Below are 20,751 nucleotides of genomic sequence, written 5' to 3'. Positions count from 1 at the left end.
GAATGTTTTTTTTTGGTTTTACACCCCCTTTTTTTTTTTTTTTTTTTTTTTTTTTATATAATCTTTTCTAAACATGTTATATTATACCATCATAACATAATCATACATATCCAAATAAAACTAAACAAAACAGACAAAAAACATAAACAAATTCTCATGAGTGATATACGTATGTAACTTTAAAAGGTATACGGAAGACTGAATAATGAACCAATCAAATATACTAAAACCATCCCTTCTTATTCTTTTATACAATATTAAAAATTACAAAAAAAAACAGCTACAACAGAATGGAGATAGGGGAGTCCCCTCCATTCCAGTTGCAGTTCTATATTTCCAGACCATAAGCATTCCCTTTCACTTTAAAGAACCGTAGAGCTATAGTTAATCCATGTCTCCCATACTACAAAATGTATCATATTTCCCTTTGCAAGTTGCTATCCACTTTTCAGATTCCATATTGAGATTAACCAGCCGAACCCAATCCATTCTGGTAGGAACTGTTGGACTCTTCCAAAATCTCGGAATCAACCTTTTCGCTGCATTTAATAAATGAGGCAAAGGTGTATCTTTTATATCTAGCCTTTGAAATAGGCAACAAATACAGCAAAAAAGTAGAAGACGTGAATGGAAGAGTCTCCCCAAAAATAAGTTGCATTTGTTCTCTAATATTCTGCCAAAAAGGCTTAAGCTTCGGACATTCCCACCATACATGTAAATATGTACCCGGTAAACCACAGTTCCTCCATTTTGATATATTTTCCCTAATGAATACGGAACCTGGTACCACTGGGTAAGCACCTTTTTATAATTAGTTTCTTGAGCTCTAGAGTCTATGGATGCCACATAAACCCTTGACAGCATTTGATCCTTTTGTTCATCTGTAAAGGTCTCCCCCATATCTCTCCCATTCCCTTATGAAATACCAAGAGCCTTTCCGACTAAATGCAGGAACATTTTATACATTAGGGAAAGAGAGTGACCCGGCGAAGACTCAGCATCCCACAGTCTTTCAAAGAAGGTCAATGGCTCACAAGGCCTAATTAAACAAGCATTTTTTTGCGAAAAATTACTCCGTTGTAAATGGCGCCAAGTATCTAAAGGGAATATGCCCCATTTTTCCCTTAATTCATCTAAGGACATTTCCAACCATAAAATTACTTATCCGAACATCCCTGCCCCACCTTCCAAGTACGATAATTGTTCACCAGGTGGGAACCATGGAAAGCCGCCAATCGGTGTTAAAGGGGATATATTAGGAACCAATTCCCCATCTTTATTTACTATATCCCATACTTTCAAAGTGTGTATAGTAAAAGGTGATGCTGTACCTGCTAATCCTCTACTGGCCGACTTTAGCCAATGAGCTTAAGCTATATTTCTAGCAGCCATATATTTTTCTAACTTCACCCACAACTTATCCTTATCATGATGTTGCCAATCTAATATGCTCTGTATCGCAACAGCCTTATAATAAAGGGTGACATCTGGCAATCCCAAGCCTCCCATTTGCTTACTCCTCAAGATGTCATATGAAAGTCGCGGCTTTCCATTGCTCCATACAAATCGTAGTAACTTTCTGTGTAATTGATTAAAAAACTGGGGCGGCAGTCTAATCGGGATTGATTGTAAGAAAAATAAAATCCTTGGTAATACATTCATTTTTAAAATGTTTATACGGCCTAACCATGTAAATTAAGTCTTATCCCAAGAACAAAGATCCCTACCAATCACTTTCAGCAAGGGTAAGTAATTAAGTTCATACACTTAATTTAAAGAACTTGGAAGCTCAATTCCTAAATAGCGAATATGTTGGCAAGCCCATGTAAAGGTAAATGAAGACTTTAAGTTAAGGCTAACTGCTGGGGGAATATTCAAGGGTAAAAATCTCTGATTTTGAATAATTAATCTGAAAGTTAGAGATCTCTCCATATAAACGTAATTCTTTATAATAAGATATAATCTGCATATGCAGATAATTACACACATTACACATTTGTGACACCTTTGTTGTATGGTGGTGGTGTTGTTTTTTTGTGTATGTACTTGTAATTAAAGTTTCAATGTTACTGAGATGACATGGCGTGTGTGTGTTTATATAGAGTAAGAAGAACATTACAGATCTTGCATCAATCCATTCACACCTTGCCAACAGGTCCAGTCTCCCAGACAAATAAGAGCCATACATTTTAGCTCTAGATGAGAGCTGTCCAACTGGCGGCTCATGGGATCTTCTTTTGTAGCTTGAGCGGCCAATGGAGAGTGGTAACGGGGGTTCTGTGCTGATACACTCTGATTCAGCAACTGGCACTTCAGAGTAGGCATGCGCCGAAATTTCGGCTGCCGAAACATATTGGCCAAAAATGGTACTTTAGGCAAAAAGCCAAAAATACGGTGCATCCCTAGTTTCTTCCCCGCAGGGTGCTGCCCTATGTCCCCTCTGACAGAGCGGCATCCAGTGGGGAGGAGAGAAACTGTCAGGAGGCTGAGTGGGACGGGGAGGAGAGCGCTGTCACAGAAGGCTAAGCTCTCCGGCCGAGCCAGCGTTTCGGTGGAGGAGTCAGCTGCCAGTCGTGTCACAGGAGGCTCCCTGCACCTCCTGCTCGGCCTCTTGTGACAGCTGAGGATGGAGAGTGGAGTACAAGTGCTCACGATCAGCTGAGTGCCTGTAAATAATTGAGGACATAGTATGTTAACTGTGTGCCCAATTATGAATGAACATATAGTGCCCTACATCACTTCCTGTCAGGGGTGTGGAATTCCTATCGCCCGAAGCCTGGGACATGCAGTTACGGGAGGGCGGGTAGGTTTTTTTTCCTATATTTAGCTCTGCTTCCGACAAGCAGCAGGTGCTGTATGTAGAGGGGAGCCGTATCGTACAAGTGATCTCGAGCTGCTGTACAGCCGTCCAAGATCACTTGTAAGCAGCCTGATTGTCACTCACCCTCACCGAACACTGCCTCTCTCCCCGCCCACTGCATCTCTTCCTGGTCGCCATCTGTCACCACCCACTGTCTTTGTCACTGGCTGCTGCCTCTGTCACCGCCCACCGGCTCACTCCCTGCCGTGGTTTTCTGGGTTTCCCGCTCTTCTGGGGGACCCTGGGCCATGACAAATTAGTTTACGATAAGGAGCAGAACGGAAAACGTCAGTTCTCTGCTCTTCCCCGTGTGAACACTGATACAGGAACGCTGTCCCAAAGCCTTCCCATCTCAGCTGTCACAAGAGATTATGCTAGAACTCCTGTATTGGAGGTGACAGGTTCCATAAAGAGAACCTGTCACCTCCGAATGCTATCAAACAGGAGCTTGTTAGCTCCTGTGTGATAGCAATAAAGTTAAAGTGGAAAAACAAATAGTGGAAAAAATAATTAGATAAAAAAGTTAAAAATTAATATAAATAATAAATAAAGTTACGAAAAATTGAAAAAGTGTAGTAAAAAATGTAAATCAAACAATCAAAAGATGAGATACAGGGGGCGTGGCCTGAGTGTCATGGCTGCATCTAGACTGAGCATCGCACCGCACCTCTCTCGTGTAAACTGGACATTGGAACTGGAATTAATACACAGTATTGGGATCTAACACTCAGCGATATGAGGAGGAATACGGGCCGCATAGGCTCTACAAAAGCAGGGACGATACAACACTACTTAACAACGGAACAGCAAAAGCGGAACTCAAATGCACGTACCGAATCTTCACTGGCCTCGTCCCTGTATGGTAGGGAGGTAGACTCCTCATATTCCCAAGCCAATTCAAGTGATGATCGAGACAGACGTACAGTATCACCAATGGAGGAATTGACAAAAACTCTCCCTACAAAGGATGAACTTTCCCTTGTGCTTTCTCGGCTGCAACAGTGTATAAAAACAGACATTCAATCTCTTCGTGGAGACGTGGCACAGCTACTCCTACACGTGGAGGAAGGGGAAAATAGACTAGATGCACAGGCTACTGCGCTGATGGCTTTACAGACACAGGTGCATTTACTCGCACTCACACAGAGACTGCTCAATTACCGCCTGGAAGATCAAGATAACAGAGGACGCAGAAATAATCTTAGAGTGCGCGGATTACCGGAGACAATATTGCAGGGGGACTTAGCTAATACCGTGAGGCATATCTTTAATACAGCTACACGACAAAACGTGAGTACCCCGCTGATATTTGATCGCATACATCGAATTTCACGCCCACTGAACTTTTCGGCCGAAACAGCTAGAGACATTATATGCCGTCTCCATTATTATTCTGATAAAGAAAATATCCTGAGAAAACAGAGATCTAACCTCGGTTCTTTTTGAAGGTGTGCAAATACAAGTATATCCAGATTTGACACGAGAAACCTTGATGCGAAGCAGGGCTTTACGGCCATTATTAGAAATCTTACAAAGGGCGGGTATTACTTATAGATGGGGCTTTCCCTCATGCCTTATGGCAAGGAAAAATGGCAAGATGGGGACTCTTAGATTCCCAGAAGATTTGGAACAGTTTTGCACCATATTAGAGATCCAGACCCCAGCGTTGCCAGACTGGCGAGAGACAATCCCGCTCCTAGATCTAATACCAGAAGCATCATGGAAACCCACAGCCCCTTAGTCATAAATTTTGAAAATGAAAGACTGGCTGAATCATACATTAAAGACCCATGGCCTGAAGAGAGATGGCATTAAGTTGAAGATCTATATAAATGCATGACATGGGATAACTGCACGATGTATATTATGGCTTAAGGGGTTAAATGGGAAATATTGTATATATTAAATTTGTTTTTTCTGATTGCTTACTAAAGAAATATAAGATAGATGTCCTTAAGTAAAAATACTCATGACATCCCTGGAATGTGGATGTACATGAGATAGTATTTTTTGTATATTGGGAGAGAGTAGTGCGTCTCGACTCTCTGGCGGTTTATACCTTGGAGGGAAAGACCGCCGGAGACTGATGTAGAGCCAAATTGGGACACAGACATGACCCCTGCAATTAATGAGCTAGGTTCTAGGGAACTATTAGAGGTGGATCGCCTAAGTATAGGTAGATCCACACTTGCTCTTTTTAACCTCTGTATTCCCCCCCCCCTCCCCCTGTTTTTTTTACTGTTATTTTTTTTGCTTACAGATACGGTAATAATAATTTTCTTTTTTGTTTTGGCTTTTCCTTTTTCTTTTCCCTTTTTCTTGTCTAAATGTTAAAGGGGGTAACTATTATGAGGCAATACGGGTGATAAACACTTAATTTTTTACCCATGCTGATGGCCGATATTAATATCTTAACATTTAATGTACGAGGACTTAACATACCCCAGAAACGACATTGTATGACTCGAGAATTGAAGCGATTACATTGTGACATAGCTTTTATACAGGAGACACATATTTCGCATCATACGGGAACTCGATTAAATTCAATCTACTACCCGCTGTGGTGCTATTCCACTTCTCCATCTAACAGCTCTCGAGGGGTAGCTATTGGCATGCGTAAGAATCGTAAATATGAACATGAGGCTATGATGATAGACCCTGAGGGGAGATTTCTATTTTTAAAGGGAAGAATTAATGATCGCTGGATAACATTGGCAAATGTGTACGCACCGAATAAATCCCCAACAGTATTTCTAAAGAGGACGCTTCGCGTCTTATCAGAATTTCAAGAGGGGATTACGATGTTAGCTGGAGATTTAAATCTCCACTTAGACCCGGCTGTAGACTCATCGACAGGCCGATCACATATTGCCTATAAGCGGCTACATTCTCTTAAACTAACGCTACATAACATGCAACTAATAGATAGCTAGAGGATCCTTCATCCACGCGTATTATGCACCATCCTATAATACGTATACAAGAATAGACTATGTTTTGGTGAATCATCATTATATACATATGATAAATAAAGCTTCCACCTTGTCAGATCATGCACCTGTTATGGTCTCACTGACATTCCCTAATATTTCACGAACTATCCCCTTATGACGGCTAAACGAATCCCTCCTAATGGATAAGAGGATTTTCTCAGCTCTAGAAAAAGATATGACCTATTACTTTAAAGAGAACACTAGAGAAGAGACGTCACCGGGAATCCTATGGGAAGCACATAAGGCGACCTTGCGGGGCTTACTTATCTCACACGGTGCAAGAAAGAAAAAATAAGCAAATATTAGAGTAACTGAGCTTACGGAGATGGTAGTAAATCTTGAGAACTTACATAAAAAATCTCTAACTGTTGAAGATCGCCAGAGATTGACCATTGCCCGTGAAAATTTAAGCTCAGCTTTGAAGCAGAAATATAAAAGATCTCTTAACTATCTGTCTCAGTGATCGTATGAATTAGGTAATAAACCAGGGAAACTATTAGCAAGAATAATAAAACAAAAACAGAGTGCTAATTTTATAGCAAAAATTAAGTCTAAACAAGATGTCTTGGTACATACTTCAGCAGATATTTTAAAGGTTTTCAGAGACTATTACGCGACCTTATATAATACCAGACCCCAAAATACTATAGAATCTAAAAGACAACATTTAAAACTTATTGAGAAATACTTAAAAACCTCCCTGTTTCCCAAAATAGTGATACCTCAAATGACAGAATTGGAAGCCCCCATTACTGAAGAAGAAATTCGACAGGTGATCATGTCAACCAAAGAGGGCAAAAGCCCGGGTCCTGACGGGTTCACTATTAAATATTACAAAATATTTCAAACCTTGTTAATACCCCAGCTTAGTAATTATTTTAACTCTCTATTTCAAGGCTCCATTCCATTATCGACGTCACTACATGCTTATATCTCTGTATTTCTTAAACCAGCTAAAGACCCGACCGTATGTGGTAGCTACAGACCTATATCGCTTCTTAATACAGATATAAAGATGTATGCAAAGATCTTAGCTAAGAGAATAAGCCGGTTGATGCCCCAGCTGATCCTGCCGGATCAAACTGGCTTTATTCCAGGACGTGTGTTGAGAGCACGCAACGAGCTATCTCGCTTATTCATCATGCCTCTTCCTCGAAGCAACATACTATTTTTTTATCTAGTGACGCCGAAAAGGCATTTTATTGGGTCGATTGGGAATATTTGAGGGCCGTAATACAGCATGTAGGATTTGGTCCACGACTTTTGACTGGTATTATGGCACTATATGCAGGCCCTACGGCATGCATTAGATAAATGGGACTCTATCTGATGAATTTAGATTAAGTACCTCTCGGCCAGCCGCTGTGTATACACGGCCCGCCGGGAGCTTCTTGGATGTAACTGGGTGTGTACACACGTCCCTGTTACATTTTCATTTCAGTACAGCGTTGCATGACGGAATAAATGTCAGTCAAAGTACTGCAGCGCTGAACACTGAAAAATGGCCTGGCCAGGAAGGGGGTCTAAACACCTGGTCTTCAAGCGGTTAAGTAACGGTACACGACAAGGATGTCCCCTTTCCCCGTTATTATTTGCCCTCACGCTAGAACCGCTTCTTATTAATATAAGGCAAAACTTGAACATCACGGGAATAACGGTTAAGGGTAATGAACATAAGATGGCGGCCAACGCAGACGATATATTGTTCTTTATACAAAAACCACAACTATCATTACCTCCATTATTGCAGGAATTGGAAACCTTCCGTAAAATATCTAATTTTAAGATAAACGTGTCCAAATCAGAAATTTTGAATATCTCGACCCCAGCTCATATTGTAACGACTATGCAGAAATCCTTCCCCTTTAGTTGGCAAACACATAAAATGAAATACTTAGGAATTTATTTAACCCCTAATATATCAAACCTTTACACTATTAATTACATATCAGCACTGAACACTATAAAAAAAGACACAATTAATTGGTTAAATCACCATTCTTTTATATCACTCACCGGCAGGGTAAATGCCATAAAAATGAATATATTACCGAGAATATTATACTTATTTCAAACTGTACCAATACACTTACCTACCTCATATTTAAACACTTTACAATCGGTGGTGGGCCTTTTCATTTGGAAGCGATCCACAGCCAGAATTTCACATAGAACCTTAACGCTGCCTAGAAATATAGGCGGATTAGCACTACCAGATTTTACTAAATATTACCAAGCAGCGGCACTTAATAGAATGTTAGACTGGCACTATCACACTAAAACTAAACTATGGGTATCACTAGAAAATTCACTATCAGGACAAAGCTTATCGAATGTTTGCTGGATTCCACCAAAATTTCGCCGCCTTGAAAGCTATATATCCCCTCTATCAGAGCATACTCTTGACATATGGGATAAATGGTATAATGGCCTAATAGGCAAGTATAATTCCCCGTTGATGCCGTTAACGGGCCATTCCTTTTTTCCACCGGGGCTGCACAATAGCGGATTTTTGCATTGGACAACACACGAAACATTGAAACTTTCTCAAGTTCATGATGGGAAACATATTTACTCATTACAAAGACTCCAAAATCAATGGGGACTTTTCCCCTTTGATACATGGAGATACAGACAATTGCATGACTTCGTGACTAAATTACCGAAACCAATACGCTCTGAGAGAGAATTCTTACCAATGGAGAAACTGTTATCTTTATCAGAATATCCGAGACATGGAATCTCACGACTTTATGCAATTATTTTAGGTCCTAGTTCCCAATTATTCCCAGATTACCTTATGAGGTGGGAACAGGAACTTCAAATTAACCCCTTCATGACTGAGGCCTTTTTTTCATTTTTTGTACCCATGTTATATTACACATTTTAGGCCTGAAAATTACTTAAAACCCCCCAACATTATATATTTTCTGAATGCCAAGACCCTATAGAATAAAATGGTGGTCCGACGCGTGTTTACGTGGCGACGCGCGTGCTCGCGGGGGACTTTTACATTTTTTTCTATTATTATTAGATTTCTTTTATTTAAATCTAATTTAAAAACTTTTTTTTGTCTGTCCCGGCGGCAAAAGTCACCGGGAGTCTGTTTAAACAGCCCCGATGCTGGCGACGTACAATGTACGTCGTCAGTCACGAAGGGGTTAAATGGACTGATCTACGTAAACAACAAATCCTTAGGGCTCACGCTGCCTTGTCAATTAGCTCGCTAGTGACAGATACGACATTCCGTTTCCTAGCTAGGTGGTATACACCAGACCGGATGCATAAGATGCACCCATCTAGATTGAAAGAATGTTGGAGGAAATGTGGGGCAGTGGGCACTTACTTACACATTTGGTGGCACTGCCCTAAACTGAAATTGTTTTGGACCCAAGTGGTTAAGTTTATTAAACAAATTACGAATATAACTGTATCTAACAACCCATTGGCGTGCCTTCTCCACGTAACAGACATACCAATGTTGAGTTATAAAAGAACATTAGTGCCAATATCAGGGGTGTGGAATTCCTATCGCCCGACGCCCGGGACATGCAGTTTCGGGTGCCGGGCGAGTAGTTTTAAAGTACATTCAGCCCGGCTCCGTACAAGCAGAGCTGAATGTACATTGTGGAGCCGCCGCCGCTCGTTTAATACAAGTGGTCTGATCAGACCACTTGTATTAATTTGAGCAGCGGCGATCGTTTCTGCCCGCACCCCCCGCCGTAGTTTTCGGGGTCTGAGCCGGCTTCCGTGGAAATCAGGAACCTGGGCGGGATGTCATTACCTGCTGCCCGGTTTCCTGATTACCAGGGAAGCCTGCTCTATGTCAGCAGAAGCACCGGTATTAGTATTCAGTGTCGGCGAGATCCGAAAGCAAAAACCCGGTACTCGTACTCGATACCGAAAAACCGGTATTGGTGCATCCCTAGTTTTGATTAAAAACGGTAAAAATGGCGAGCGCACAACTGTTGTGGAATGTGGTAAAGGAATTCGATATATTTAAAACCAATTTTAATGTTAGAACAATTTTAAAACCTTTTTTAAAACAATTTTGAAACAATGTTAAAACAATATGGGGTGAGCAAGCTTCTTATTCAGGGGGAGGAACCCTGTAGGCATATGAAAGAAGGAGGGTGGAAAGAAGCGCTACAACCCTGGGATTTGTTTGGGGTATTACAGATGAAAACTTTAAAATCAATATTTGACTGAAAACTCACTGTTTGGACGGACAAGATGAGGTCTTGCAGTTGAGGAGTGAAGGCTGTATGGATCGCTCAGCGGTGTCTATGGCCGGTCTGTGTGGGTATGAAGAGCGGGCTACATCATCAATAGGCAGTTCATAGATGTTCCCTGGTAATTATTGTACCTGGGGGGTCCGTTGGGACAGAGTGAACTGTGCTGGTGAACGTGGCACTCACCGTCGGGTGCAATGAGAGCTCAGCTGGCCAGGCTGCCACTCGTCGGCTGAACGGGAGCAGGAATGCAGCTGTAGATCGGTATCGCAATGGATCTGCGATCGTGGAGAAAAAATTGATGACCTGTGGGGGCTTTTAAAGCGTCTTCTATGGACTTTTTGGGGTACTGCAGTTATTCGCCGTTTCACGGACGCACGCAATTTGTAAACTGGGCATGTTGGGTATCGTTTTACTCATTGTAACCATCATCTTTTATATTAATTTTAAAAATGGGTATTTTATTGTGTTCTGGGGCATTTAATTAAATTTGTCACTAAATTATGGGGCTTAATAAGGAGTTGCGCTAATATTGCGCTACATAAAAATTTGCAACTACCACCATTTTATTCTATAGGGTCTTGGCATTCAGAAAATATATAATGTTTGGGGGTTTTAAGTAATTTTCAGGCCTAAATTGTGGAATATAACAAGGGTGCAAAAAATGGAAAAAGGCCTCAGTCATCAAGGGGTTAAGCAAACATTGGACAACAATGAGACTCTGGGAATGGATTTTATGGTAGGCTGGGGGGGGGGGGGGGCTTGCGATGATCGAGAGTGCGATCTGCCTGTCCAAGATGGGCAGATCGTACGTTTTTTTAATCACTTTACAACCATCGCAAGACTAAGGTCTTGTGGTGGTTGTACAGTGTATGGCCACCTTTTATACAGGATGAACATTAAATAGAATATTCGAACATAAAGGGTAAAGAAGAGTATGTATGGAGATAATGAGACACCTAGCCTCGGTTCAAAAATCTATTAACATTATGTGAATGTATAAGGTTAATTAAGCAAGATATGCCTCCTATTTATTTATTAATCTCTTTTGATTATGCATCCTCATATACCCTTCTCCCCTCCCCCCTTTCCGAACCCCCCCTCCTGTACCCCTTTTTTACCTCCCTTTACTTTCTCTAATAAAGGGAGATATTTATACATGTATGTAGAATATAGCACTGAAGTATATTAAGATGATGGAAAGAAAGAATAGAATAAGAGAATAAAAAATATAGGATGGATTGAAAGAATGCATTCATTTATTTTGTAAAAACATAGGTAAAGTGCTATAATTATATACAGGTGAAACTCGAATAATTAGAATATCGTGCAAAAGTAATTGCAGTAAGTGCTGCAAAAGGGGCCCAAACCAAGTACTGAGTACATATGCATGCTTGTACTTTTCAGAGGTCCGATATTGTTCTATGTACAATCCTTGTTTTATTGATTGCATGTAATAATCTACTTTTTTGAGGTTGTGTATTTGGGGTTCTTGGGGTTTTCATGAGCTGTAAGCCATAATTATCACAATTATGACAAATCACGGCTTGAATTATCTTGCTTTGCATGTAATGAGTCTACCTCATATATTAGTTTCACCTTTTAAGTTGCATTAGTGAAATAAATTAACTTTGCACGATATTCTAATTATTCGAGTTTCACCTGTACATTTTGGCAGTATGAAACACATTTTCTTTTTCTGAAAACAATAAAAAGATATTAAAAAAAAAAATGAGATACAAATTTTAAAAAGTGGAAAAAAAAATTAAGTAAATAATGAAAACTCCACTTCCCCCTTTTATCTGCATGTAAATAAAGGCACGTGCAGGGCAGTGTGTGTGTGTGATGCCCCTATTCCAATGTGTGCCATATTGTGGTAACTGGGCAGCAGCGCTCACTCTAACACACACAGAGTTCACTTTATCAAGTAATATGGGAAAATTAAATTACCCGCTCAAATCTTGCCCCTCTCCTTCCCCGCTATACTTGCCTTTCCGTGAACAGTCCTTCCCCTGCGCCGGTACAGTTGTTTTGGTTAAGATTATTTTTTGCATCACGACAAGTATGTGGATTGTCATGAGGGACAAGTAGATTGGGCCCCCACTTAAGTCCTTGGACAAGTAGTTTTCTTTTTTTCCCTTTAAATTTCCACACCCCTGCCTGTTCATTCATGATTGTGGACATAGTAACTCATACTATATCCTCAGTTTATGAATCGACAGGAGCACTCCGTATAGATGCTTTCTGTTCATTCATAACAAAGGCTGCAGAAAAAGAGATTGAGGACTTTGTGTCCTCAATCTTATTCTTCTTCAAAAGGGAAATGTCAGGGGTCTGTTTAGACCTCTGATATTTCACCAAAGCCCCTGACAGTAAAGTAAAAATAAAATATAATTTTTTTAAAAAAGATTTAGAAAAAAATATTTTTAGTTTCAACCTGAAAATTTCTATTTTGGTGTACCTCTTCAGAGTGATCATTCTGCCTGACAGAGATGGTGTAGTTGCAGCCCTAGATAACCTTTGAAACCATTTTTGTCTTTACAGATTACAGGAAGATCCTCCTGTTGGCGTCAGTGGTGCACCATCTGAGAATAATATTATGGTCTGGAATGCAGTTATTTTTGGGTATGTTTGGTAAATTTCTTTGAGCTGGGCAGCATAACTGCTGTACTTTGCTCGAATGTTTATAAAATGTTTATTAAAGTCACAAACAAAAAAGCCATGACTCCTCTTCCTCCCTCCCCTCTGTTCTTTCCATATGGCTCTGACTCAGGTTTTAGTCAGATAGAATTAGCCTGAATGTTGGCAGATTTTTCTGTGCTAAAAAAACAAAAACAACTTGGCACTCAAGGACTTGTGTAGTAATTTTTTTTTTTAAACAAAGATTGTTTTCGTATGTTTTAAAAAGGGTATAAAACAAAGCAGCCGAAATTAAATTAACACAGAACTGTTCTATTTATATGAGACTGGTGAAAAATGTTTGCAGTTAGATAATTTTGCCTTTCAGATTGTTTTGTTTTTTACTGAATACAGGAAACTGCACCGAGAGGCCAAACTTTTGTATGCAATATAATTTTCATTCTCATCCATTGAGGGACTCAGGAAATAAGAAACAGTTTGGGTTATACTACCACCTACAAGAAGTTTAGGACACTGGTAAACACAATAATTCTAAGCCAACCACTGTATAACCCCCTGCTCTACCCGACATGTCTATTTTGTTTTTGCTGGTGTTCTAGGAGGTTAGACACCTTTTTATTGACCAAGAATTCTCTTTCCTTCCCCTCTCCCTCTCCCATCTCTCACTCTCTCTTCCTCCCCCTTCTCTCTCTTCCTCCCCCTCTCTCTCCTTCCTCTCCCCCCCTCGCTCTCCCTCTCTCTCTTCTCCCCTCGCTCTCTCCCTCCCCTCTCTCTCTCTCTTTTCTCTCCTCATTGGGTAGTTTTGATGTTCCACCTGTTTTGGTGTTTTTGGCTTCACAACCACGCGCTTGTGTGGGTTCAGTGATCAATTCCGGTGAAGTAATTTTCCTGACAGGGATCTCTTCTGCCCTGGTTTGAGCAACAGGTTAATCCTCCGGTTTTTCACTTGGTCATTACTGGATTCCCATGTCTTGCAGAGAACTTATCTTTTTCTGGTTCAGATTTGAATATTGGTCCTTCAGGTAGCTGTTAACTTCAGATGGTTCCAAGTCCTTTCTCAGATCTGTCAGTGGCTGTTGCCTACACTTCAGTTGGACTGCTTTTGGACATCTCAACTGTTTGAATTCCTGTGTCCCTCAATGAAAAAGAACATAAGAGATTTGTAAAATCGATTCCTTGGAGTCTGATGAGGGACACACGTGCTCTGTGCTTTTGCTTTGTCCTGGTACTGCTTTTTCACTCATATCATGCTGGGTACAGGAGGGGTTATGTGGGGACTGGCTGAAAATTTTTCGGTTTGTCAGTGTCCTAAACCTCCTGTAGGTGGCAGTATATTTTTCTATAAATGAAACATATACAAATTTTCAAAGAAATGGAAACTTACACTGTATATTCAATTTTCTTCTAGACCTGAAGGAACTCCATTTGAGGATGGTAAGCTCTCTGTAACTGTTTTTGTTGTGCAGAGGATTTGCATTCCTGAGCAATGTCAACAGTTGTGCAACTCAAAAATTGATTAAATAAATCTGTTGAGACAAACATGAAGGTGGCTCTTGCTAACGCCTTCTTAAAATGTTACCAGGTTGTAATGCTGACCCTTTTACATTTATTTTGAGTCACTGAGTTGGGGAAAAAGTAAAAAGACAAGGTCTTCTAACCTTCCTGATCTGTTGACTTGTTTGTGGGTTTGACCAAGAAAGTATTAAAACCACATGGTCATCTTTGCAGCTACACAACTTGCATTTTAGAGAATCCAGTAGGGGGGAATAGTGACCACAGTTGATATTGCTCCAGTTTGTGGATTATAATTTTCACTTATGTTGTCTCCCGCCTGGCTGTGTGGTGTGGAAAGTGTGTATCTTGTCCGGCTTTGCAATGTGTGTAAATTACAAGCGTGTGCTTTAACCGTGTACCTGGCCACTTGCCTTGGGTTTAGCTTTAATTTTCTAAACCATATTTGTCTGCTTGCTATTCTAAATATTGTTTTGTGAAAGCTTAAAAAATGTATTTCCACTTTTGCAGTCAATTTCAAGAAAACCCCTCTATGTATTCCCATTCACACAGCATAACAGGGGAAATATATGTCCTACCTTTTTAGATGTTTTGTTGCAGCAGGCAACATGGCTGAATTCAGATTTTGTATTTATATATACCAAGTACAGTACTCGGTACAAGTATGAGTACATGTACCGATACTTTTGAGCTCCAAGACTACACTAGAGAAAAATGTAAAAGTTAGGAGGCAGCTGTCATTTGTAAGGAGCACACGGAGCTCCTGGGATTTGTACATCTATGTTTTAATGTACAATTTTGTTTTTATAAATAGAAATAAAGGGATGCACAGATACCAGTTTTGCGAGTACGAGTACTGGTACTTGCCGAGTACTTACAAGTACGAGTACTGATACATTTTTGTTTATTGTCATGAGACAGTTTTTCTAAAACAATACAGACTAATGATTTTAGGACAGTGGTGGAGCGCCAGAGCCAGGTCCCAGCTGCAACCGCTGCAAACCTGGTAGTTCTCATGAAATTGCCAAGTATCTGCACTGGTACTCGAAAATTATCTGTGCATCCCTAATATATCTATCTATCTATCTACCTATAGATAGATAGATATATAGATTTATATATACATATTTATTAGAGGTGCACTGAAATAGAAATGTAAAAAATTAAATTGTCAGAACGAAACCGAAAATGTTATTTTAATTTTTTCAAGTATTTTATTTTTATAAACTTTCTCATTTTTTTTAATATTTTTATATATTCATTTTTATTCAATTTTTTTATTTTTTACTTTTAAGTACCATAAATGTAAAAAAAACAAAAAGGTTTCCCTACGTTATGTTATAAAACATTTATTCTTACCCATATTTTTAGTAAAACATAAAAGTCAGGGTCAATAGACACCAAATATGTCAAGCCTTAAATTGCGTGCGCCCGCAAAAAATCGCAATAAACGCCCATAGGTGACGATTAAAACGCTTTTACTGTTCATCAGTTTAGTGTTATCAGTGATTAAAGGAGAACTATGGGGTTAGGGATTTTCCCCATAGTTCTCCTTAGGGTAACGGCAAGACACAATGTGTTCACTCACTTCACGATCTACTGAGCCGACCTGTGACAGTCTAATTGTCACAGGTCGGCTAGAACTATGAGGTGAGTGAAAAGCACTCACCTCATAGTTCTCCTTTAGGCTGGGTTCCCACCCAGGCGTTCGTAACATATGCGTGTATGACGCGCGTTTTGCGGTGCATGTTTTAACCGCGATTTGCAGCCCACAGAACGCGCGTCAAACGCGCGTTTACGAGGGCTATCCGGGTGTATCATAATGGATACGCGCGGAAATACGCCACAAAAAAGCTCCTGTACTTCTTTCGGCATAGGGCGTTTTTCAGCACGTTCCGACACGCTGAAATACGCCCAAGTGAGATCATACCCATCGTCTCTTGAGACGCTCGATCGCTTGACTGTAAAGCTCCCGGCCGCCCGTGTAATTACAATGGCCGGCCGGGAAGCTGCTCGTCGGGCTCCACAGTCTGCTCGTCACAGACGAGTAGACGAGTGGATTTTTCGAGCCCTGTATATATATATTCTTTTTGTATAATCTTGGAAAAGGAACTGTACAAATGAAGAGTACAGTATACAAACTCGGGACAGTACGAACAGCAGTCAGCAGGCATGTATTTAAACATCATAACGTTTAAAGAAAACTAAAGTACCAGATAGAGATGGGAAGGGCTGTAAAAAAAAAAAATTGGGGAAAAAAACTTGTTTTGTTTGTTCCGTTCTTCTTCTTTTTTTTTTTTTTTCTGGAAAAATTGAAATAACAAAAAGGAGTGTTGAATATGTAACAACATTGAGTATGTTACAATGATCATATATTTTTGGCATGGTATTTAAACTATATAACATGAAGACCTTAATGAAAGATTTCTGAGACTTTATGTAAAGTCTTAAATTATTGCACATTCTCTCAGCTGAAGACAAGGAAATCCTGGAATATAATTCAAGTAACACTCTACTTCTCAATGCAGTTCTCAAACTTAAAAAGAAGTATGCATTTCTGCCACTAGAGGCACTGCAGAGGAAAGGCTCCAGTTTACTTAGCTTGTGGGCTCCGTCTTGTGCTTCCTACAGTTGGGTGATTGTTGGTATGATAGTAGATGATAGTTTCTGTCCTCTCAGGCATATAAATGTGGGAATTTATCAAAACTGGAGCAGACAGAATCTGGAGCAGTTACCCATAGTAACCAATCGGCTTCTCTCTGCAGTTTGTTCAGTTAAGCTTTGAAAATGAAACATAGAAGCCTATTGGTTGCCATGTGCGTCTGGCTCCTGTTTTGATAAATTAATGTGTCTGTAATAAATTTTCAATGAATTATAGAGACATTAAAGAGATATTTAGGTGGGGGTTAATCTTATCAACTTTACTGGTTGCCCCAATTAGAGCGACACATAAGGATCCCTTCCCATCACTGCTGTTACCTCTGTGATTATGCCTGTGTGGTAAAACATGTTAGAGGCGTGCAGCTGTATGGATGTCATATTTTTTTGCTTTAAAGGAGAACTATGAGGTGAGTGCTTTTCACTCATCCTCATAGTTCTAGCCGACCTGTGACAATGAAACTGTCACAGGTCGGCTCAGTAGATCGGGAAGTGAGCGAACACATACCGGCGTTCGCTCACTTTTCGATCCTGTCACGGCAGAGAGTTGTGACAGGGGAGGGGCTGGATTCGTGGTATACTGAGCTTAGGGTGACAGGAGGACACTAGTTTGTGTCCTCCTGTTACCCTAAGGCCTGGTTCACACCTGGGCGTTTTGTAGCTCGTTCGAACGCTCTGCAAAACGCTCAAAATCCCATTTTTTCCTATGGGTGTGGTTCACAGCTAGGCGTATTACAGGCCGTATGAACGCGCTACAAAACGCCCTACGCCCAAAGAAGTACAGGAGCTTCTTTTGGGGCGTCTTTGTCGTGCGTTTCTATTGGGATACAGCCAAGTAGCCCTCGGAAACGCGCGTTTGTGGTGCATTTTTTTTACAGCGAATTGCGGTAAAACGCACGTCACGAAACACGCATATTCGATACGCCTAGGTGTGAACCCAGCCTTAGGAGAACTATGGCAGGGGAGGGGCTGTATTCGCAGAGAGCCGTGACAGGGGAGGGGCTGGATTCGCGGTATACTGAGCTTACCCTTAGGAGAAGTATGGGCCCTAACCCCATAGTTCTCCTTTAAGGGCTAGTTATGGGGCTGCAGCTAACGATTATTTTCAAAATCGATTAGTTAGCCGATTGAGTTCGATTAATCAGATTTTTTTTTTTAAATAGCTCCAGTGATGGACTACTAGTTTGTACTGAGTTTGTACTGAGATTGTAGTCCATTACGGGAGCAAGCTTGGAGCGGTGGAAGTTAAAAAAAAAGTGTGGTGTGCAATATAGTGAAATGGAAAGTGTAAAATTATACCGCAATCAATGCAGAATGGCACCGTCTACAAATCCCAGTAATAATACATTATACAGCGCAATGCCGAATACCACATACATACAGTGTATGTTTTGCTGGGATTTGTATTCCTCTATAGCTGATGGTACATTGCTCTGTATTATATATGTAATGTACCATCAACTATGGAGGAATACAAATTCCACTATCCCTGCAATACATTAATACAGCGAATTGTGCCATGTGGGGGAAAGTGCAGGCAATTTTACCTGAGCAGTTTCCCAACTTTGTTCCGAGATCATGGGCCTGTCTGTCGGCGGCTGCCCTCCCCCCACGCCTGCTCCTCCTTGCTTCATTTTCTCCCTGCGTCCCAGTGCTGTCTCCCCATGTCGATCGTGGATGCGGGCGGACAGGTCTGCCATTGGCGAGCGGGTCTGAGAGCTGAGTGAGGCAGGGAGGAAAAGCGGTGTGAGAAGCGGCATGTGGTGAGCAGGGCAACTAATCGAATGTCAACTAATCGATGTTGGAAAACTTTGACAACGTTTTCCTTCATCCATTTATAATCGACTTAGTCGATTAGTTGGTGCAGCCCTAGCTAGTTCGCACCAGATGCAGTCCGTTCAGTATGGCACCTGCATCCAAAATGAAATCGCAATGCTTTCCTATGGAATTTCTGGTGCTCTGTTCACACCAGTGCAGTCTTTTTCGATGCAGTCATAAAAAATACTGCTTGCCCTTTTTTAGTTGCTTCGGATTGCAATGGAATGTATCAAAAACGCATGCTGAAATCCCATTTTAAGCAAAGAAAAATAGCGTAAATTGCCGTAAAATCGCAGCAAAACGCATTGCACTGCAGCACGCAGTTCTGGTGTGTACTAGCCCTAAAACTCAGGTCAGATCCTTTCTGTGCAGTCCAAGCATTTACTTGTCTATCACAATTATGTAGATTTACTGCCCTCTAAACTTCTGCTAAAGACCGAAATTAACCCCTTAACCAAGTATGTCTAACGCAGTCACAAATCCCAGCGTTTCACCTCTGCTAAAACCTTATAGGAGGGCTAAGGTTTGTAGTTCTACAAAAAAGGTTTAATGATGCTAGAGTTCTAGGACATTTGTGTTAGGCCTTGTTCACACCAAATGCAGAGCAGATCCGGTCAGGTTTCTGCACACGCACGCTAGTCTATTAGATGCGTTTTTGTTGCGTTCCGGGCTCTTTTTGGTATGAGCGTTCCAGGCATTTGCATGCGTTTTTGATGCGTTCCAGAGCAGGTAAAATAGGGTTTGCAGCAGTTTTTTTAACCTGCTGTGGATCTGCTCTGCAACTCCACGCTGCGATGTGAACTGGAGCAAAAAATACCATTGGAATACATTGGATGCAGTTTTGATCCGGTCTGCAACTGATCTGCTCCGTGCTTGGTGTGAACAAGGCCTTAGGGTTGAAAAGGAACTGCGTGCAAGAGTATTAATCATTTTATCATAATATCCAATATCATTATGCTATGCTGACAGCTCTCCTGCTACCTGTTCTTGAATTGACATTGCCAACCACTACAGAGCTAGCCGGGGGCCCCAAAAGTTTTGCTGTGGGGCCCTATGATTTGTAGTTACGCCCCTGCATCCATGTAGGGGTTGATGAAAACAATTGAGGTTGTTATATTAGGAGGTTTCCATCCTTTACCGTATATTTTTCGCTCCATAAGACGCACTTTTCCCCCCCAAAATACGGGGGTAAATGTGTGTGCGTCTTATGGAGCGAATCCCTATCGCCCGACGCCCGAGACATGCAGTTTCGGGCGCCGGGCGGAGTTTTTTGCACATTTAGCCCTGCTAAAGCAGAGCTAAATGTACAGTAGGAGCCACTGCTCGTTTAATACGAGTGATCTAATCAGATCACTCGTATTAAAACCGAGCAGTGGCGATCGAGATCACCATAGAGCCCCTAGAGCAGATGAAGAACGGACGTTCTTCATCTGCTCTGTGTGATCACTGAGACCGTGGCGCTGTAATCACAGCGCCACCTGTCTCAGCGGTCACTAACTGCAGCTTATGTCACAGCTTCTGTATAGAAGCTGTGACAGAAGCTCCGGTCTGTTCAGTGCTCCATAAGGCGCACCGGACCTCCCTGTGTCCTATGGTCCTTATGGAGCGCAAAATACGGTAAATCTTTCTTTTAAAAAAAACAATTGGCTTGCATGCATTCCTTCAGGAAGTTCAAGGTCTATCACTAAGGTTAGTTCACACCATAAGCAGTGTGTTCCGGTCGAATTCTGGCCTCGCATTGCGGCCGGCTCACTTTTTTGCCAGGCTGGAGGGGGCGTGGCGGGCCATTGAAGTGAATGGCACCGTAGCCACGCCCTCCGGCCGCAATGCGATCGCCACACGGGATCGCAAGGCACATTGTGCCTGTAGTGCAGTCCGGTGCAGTCAAAATGCTGCAAGCACTATTTTGATCGCATCGGAACGCACTGCAGGCACAATGTGCCTTGCAATCCCGTGCGGGCGATCGCATTGTGGCCGGAGGTCGTGGCTACGGTGCCATTCACTTCAATGGCCCGCCACGCCCCCTCTCCAGCCC

At 41.4% G+C, this 20,751-nt stretch overlaps 1 protein-coding gene and 1 long non-coding RNA gene across 2 annotated transcripts in view; one reads left to right on the top strand and one right to left on the bottom strand.

The window, feature by feature from the left end:
* Positions 1-12,704, bottom strand: part of LOC108798431 — a 63,628-nt gene extending 50,924 nt beyond the window's left edge. Inside the window, exon 1 of the long non-coding RNA XR_001941949.1 lies at positions 12,631-12,704. This is a non-coding gene — a long non-coding RNA (uncharacterized LOC108798431). The remainder of the gene's footprint in view (positions 1-12,630) is intronic.
* LOC108798430 (ubiquitin-conjugating enzyme E2 B) overlaps positions 1-20,751 on the top strand; it is a 108,880-nt gene that overhangs the window by 50,891 nt on the left and 37,238 nt on the right. The window contains exons 2-3 of the mRNA XM_018570183.1: positions 12,633-12,713; positions 14,137-14,162. Coding sequence (XP_018425685.1) covers positions 12,633-12,713; positions 14,137-14,162 — 107 coding nt within the window. The remainder of the gene's footprint in view (positions 1-12,632; positions 12,714-14,136; positions 14,163-20,751) is intronic.

This window comes from Nanorana parkeri, unplaced genomic scaffold, assembly GCF_000935625.1.
Source record: "Nanorana parkeri isolate BGI_ZX_2015 unplaced genomic scaffold, ASM93562v1 scaffold1473, whole genome shotgun sequence".
In the NCBI taxonomy this organism is placed as follows: domain Eukaryota; kingdom Metazoa; phylum Chordata; class Amphibia; order Anura; family Dicroglossidae; genus Nanorana; species Nanorana parkeri.
The sequence above is the reverse complement of the archived record's forward strand: the minus strand, read 5'-3'. Positions and strand labels throughout refer to the sequence as shown.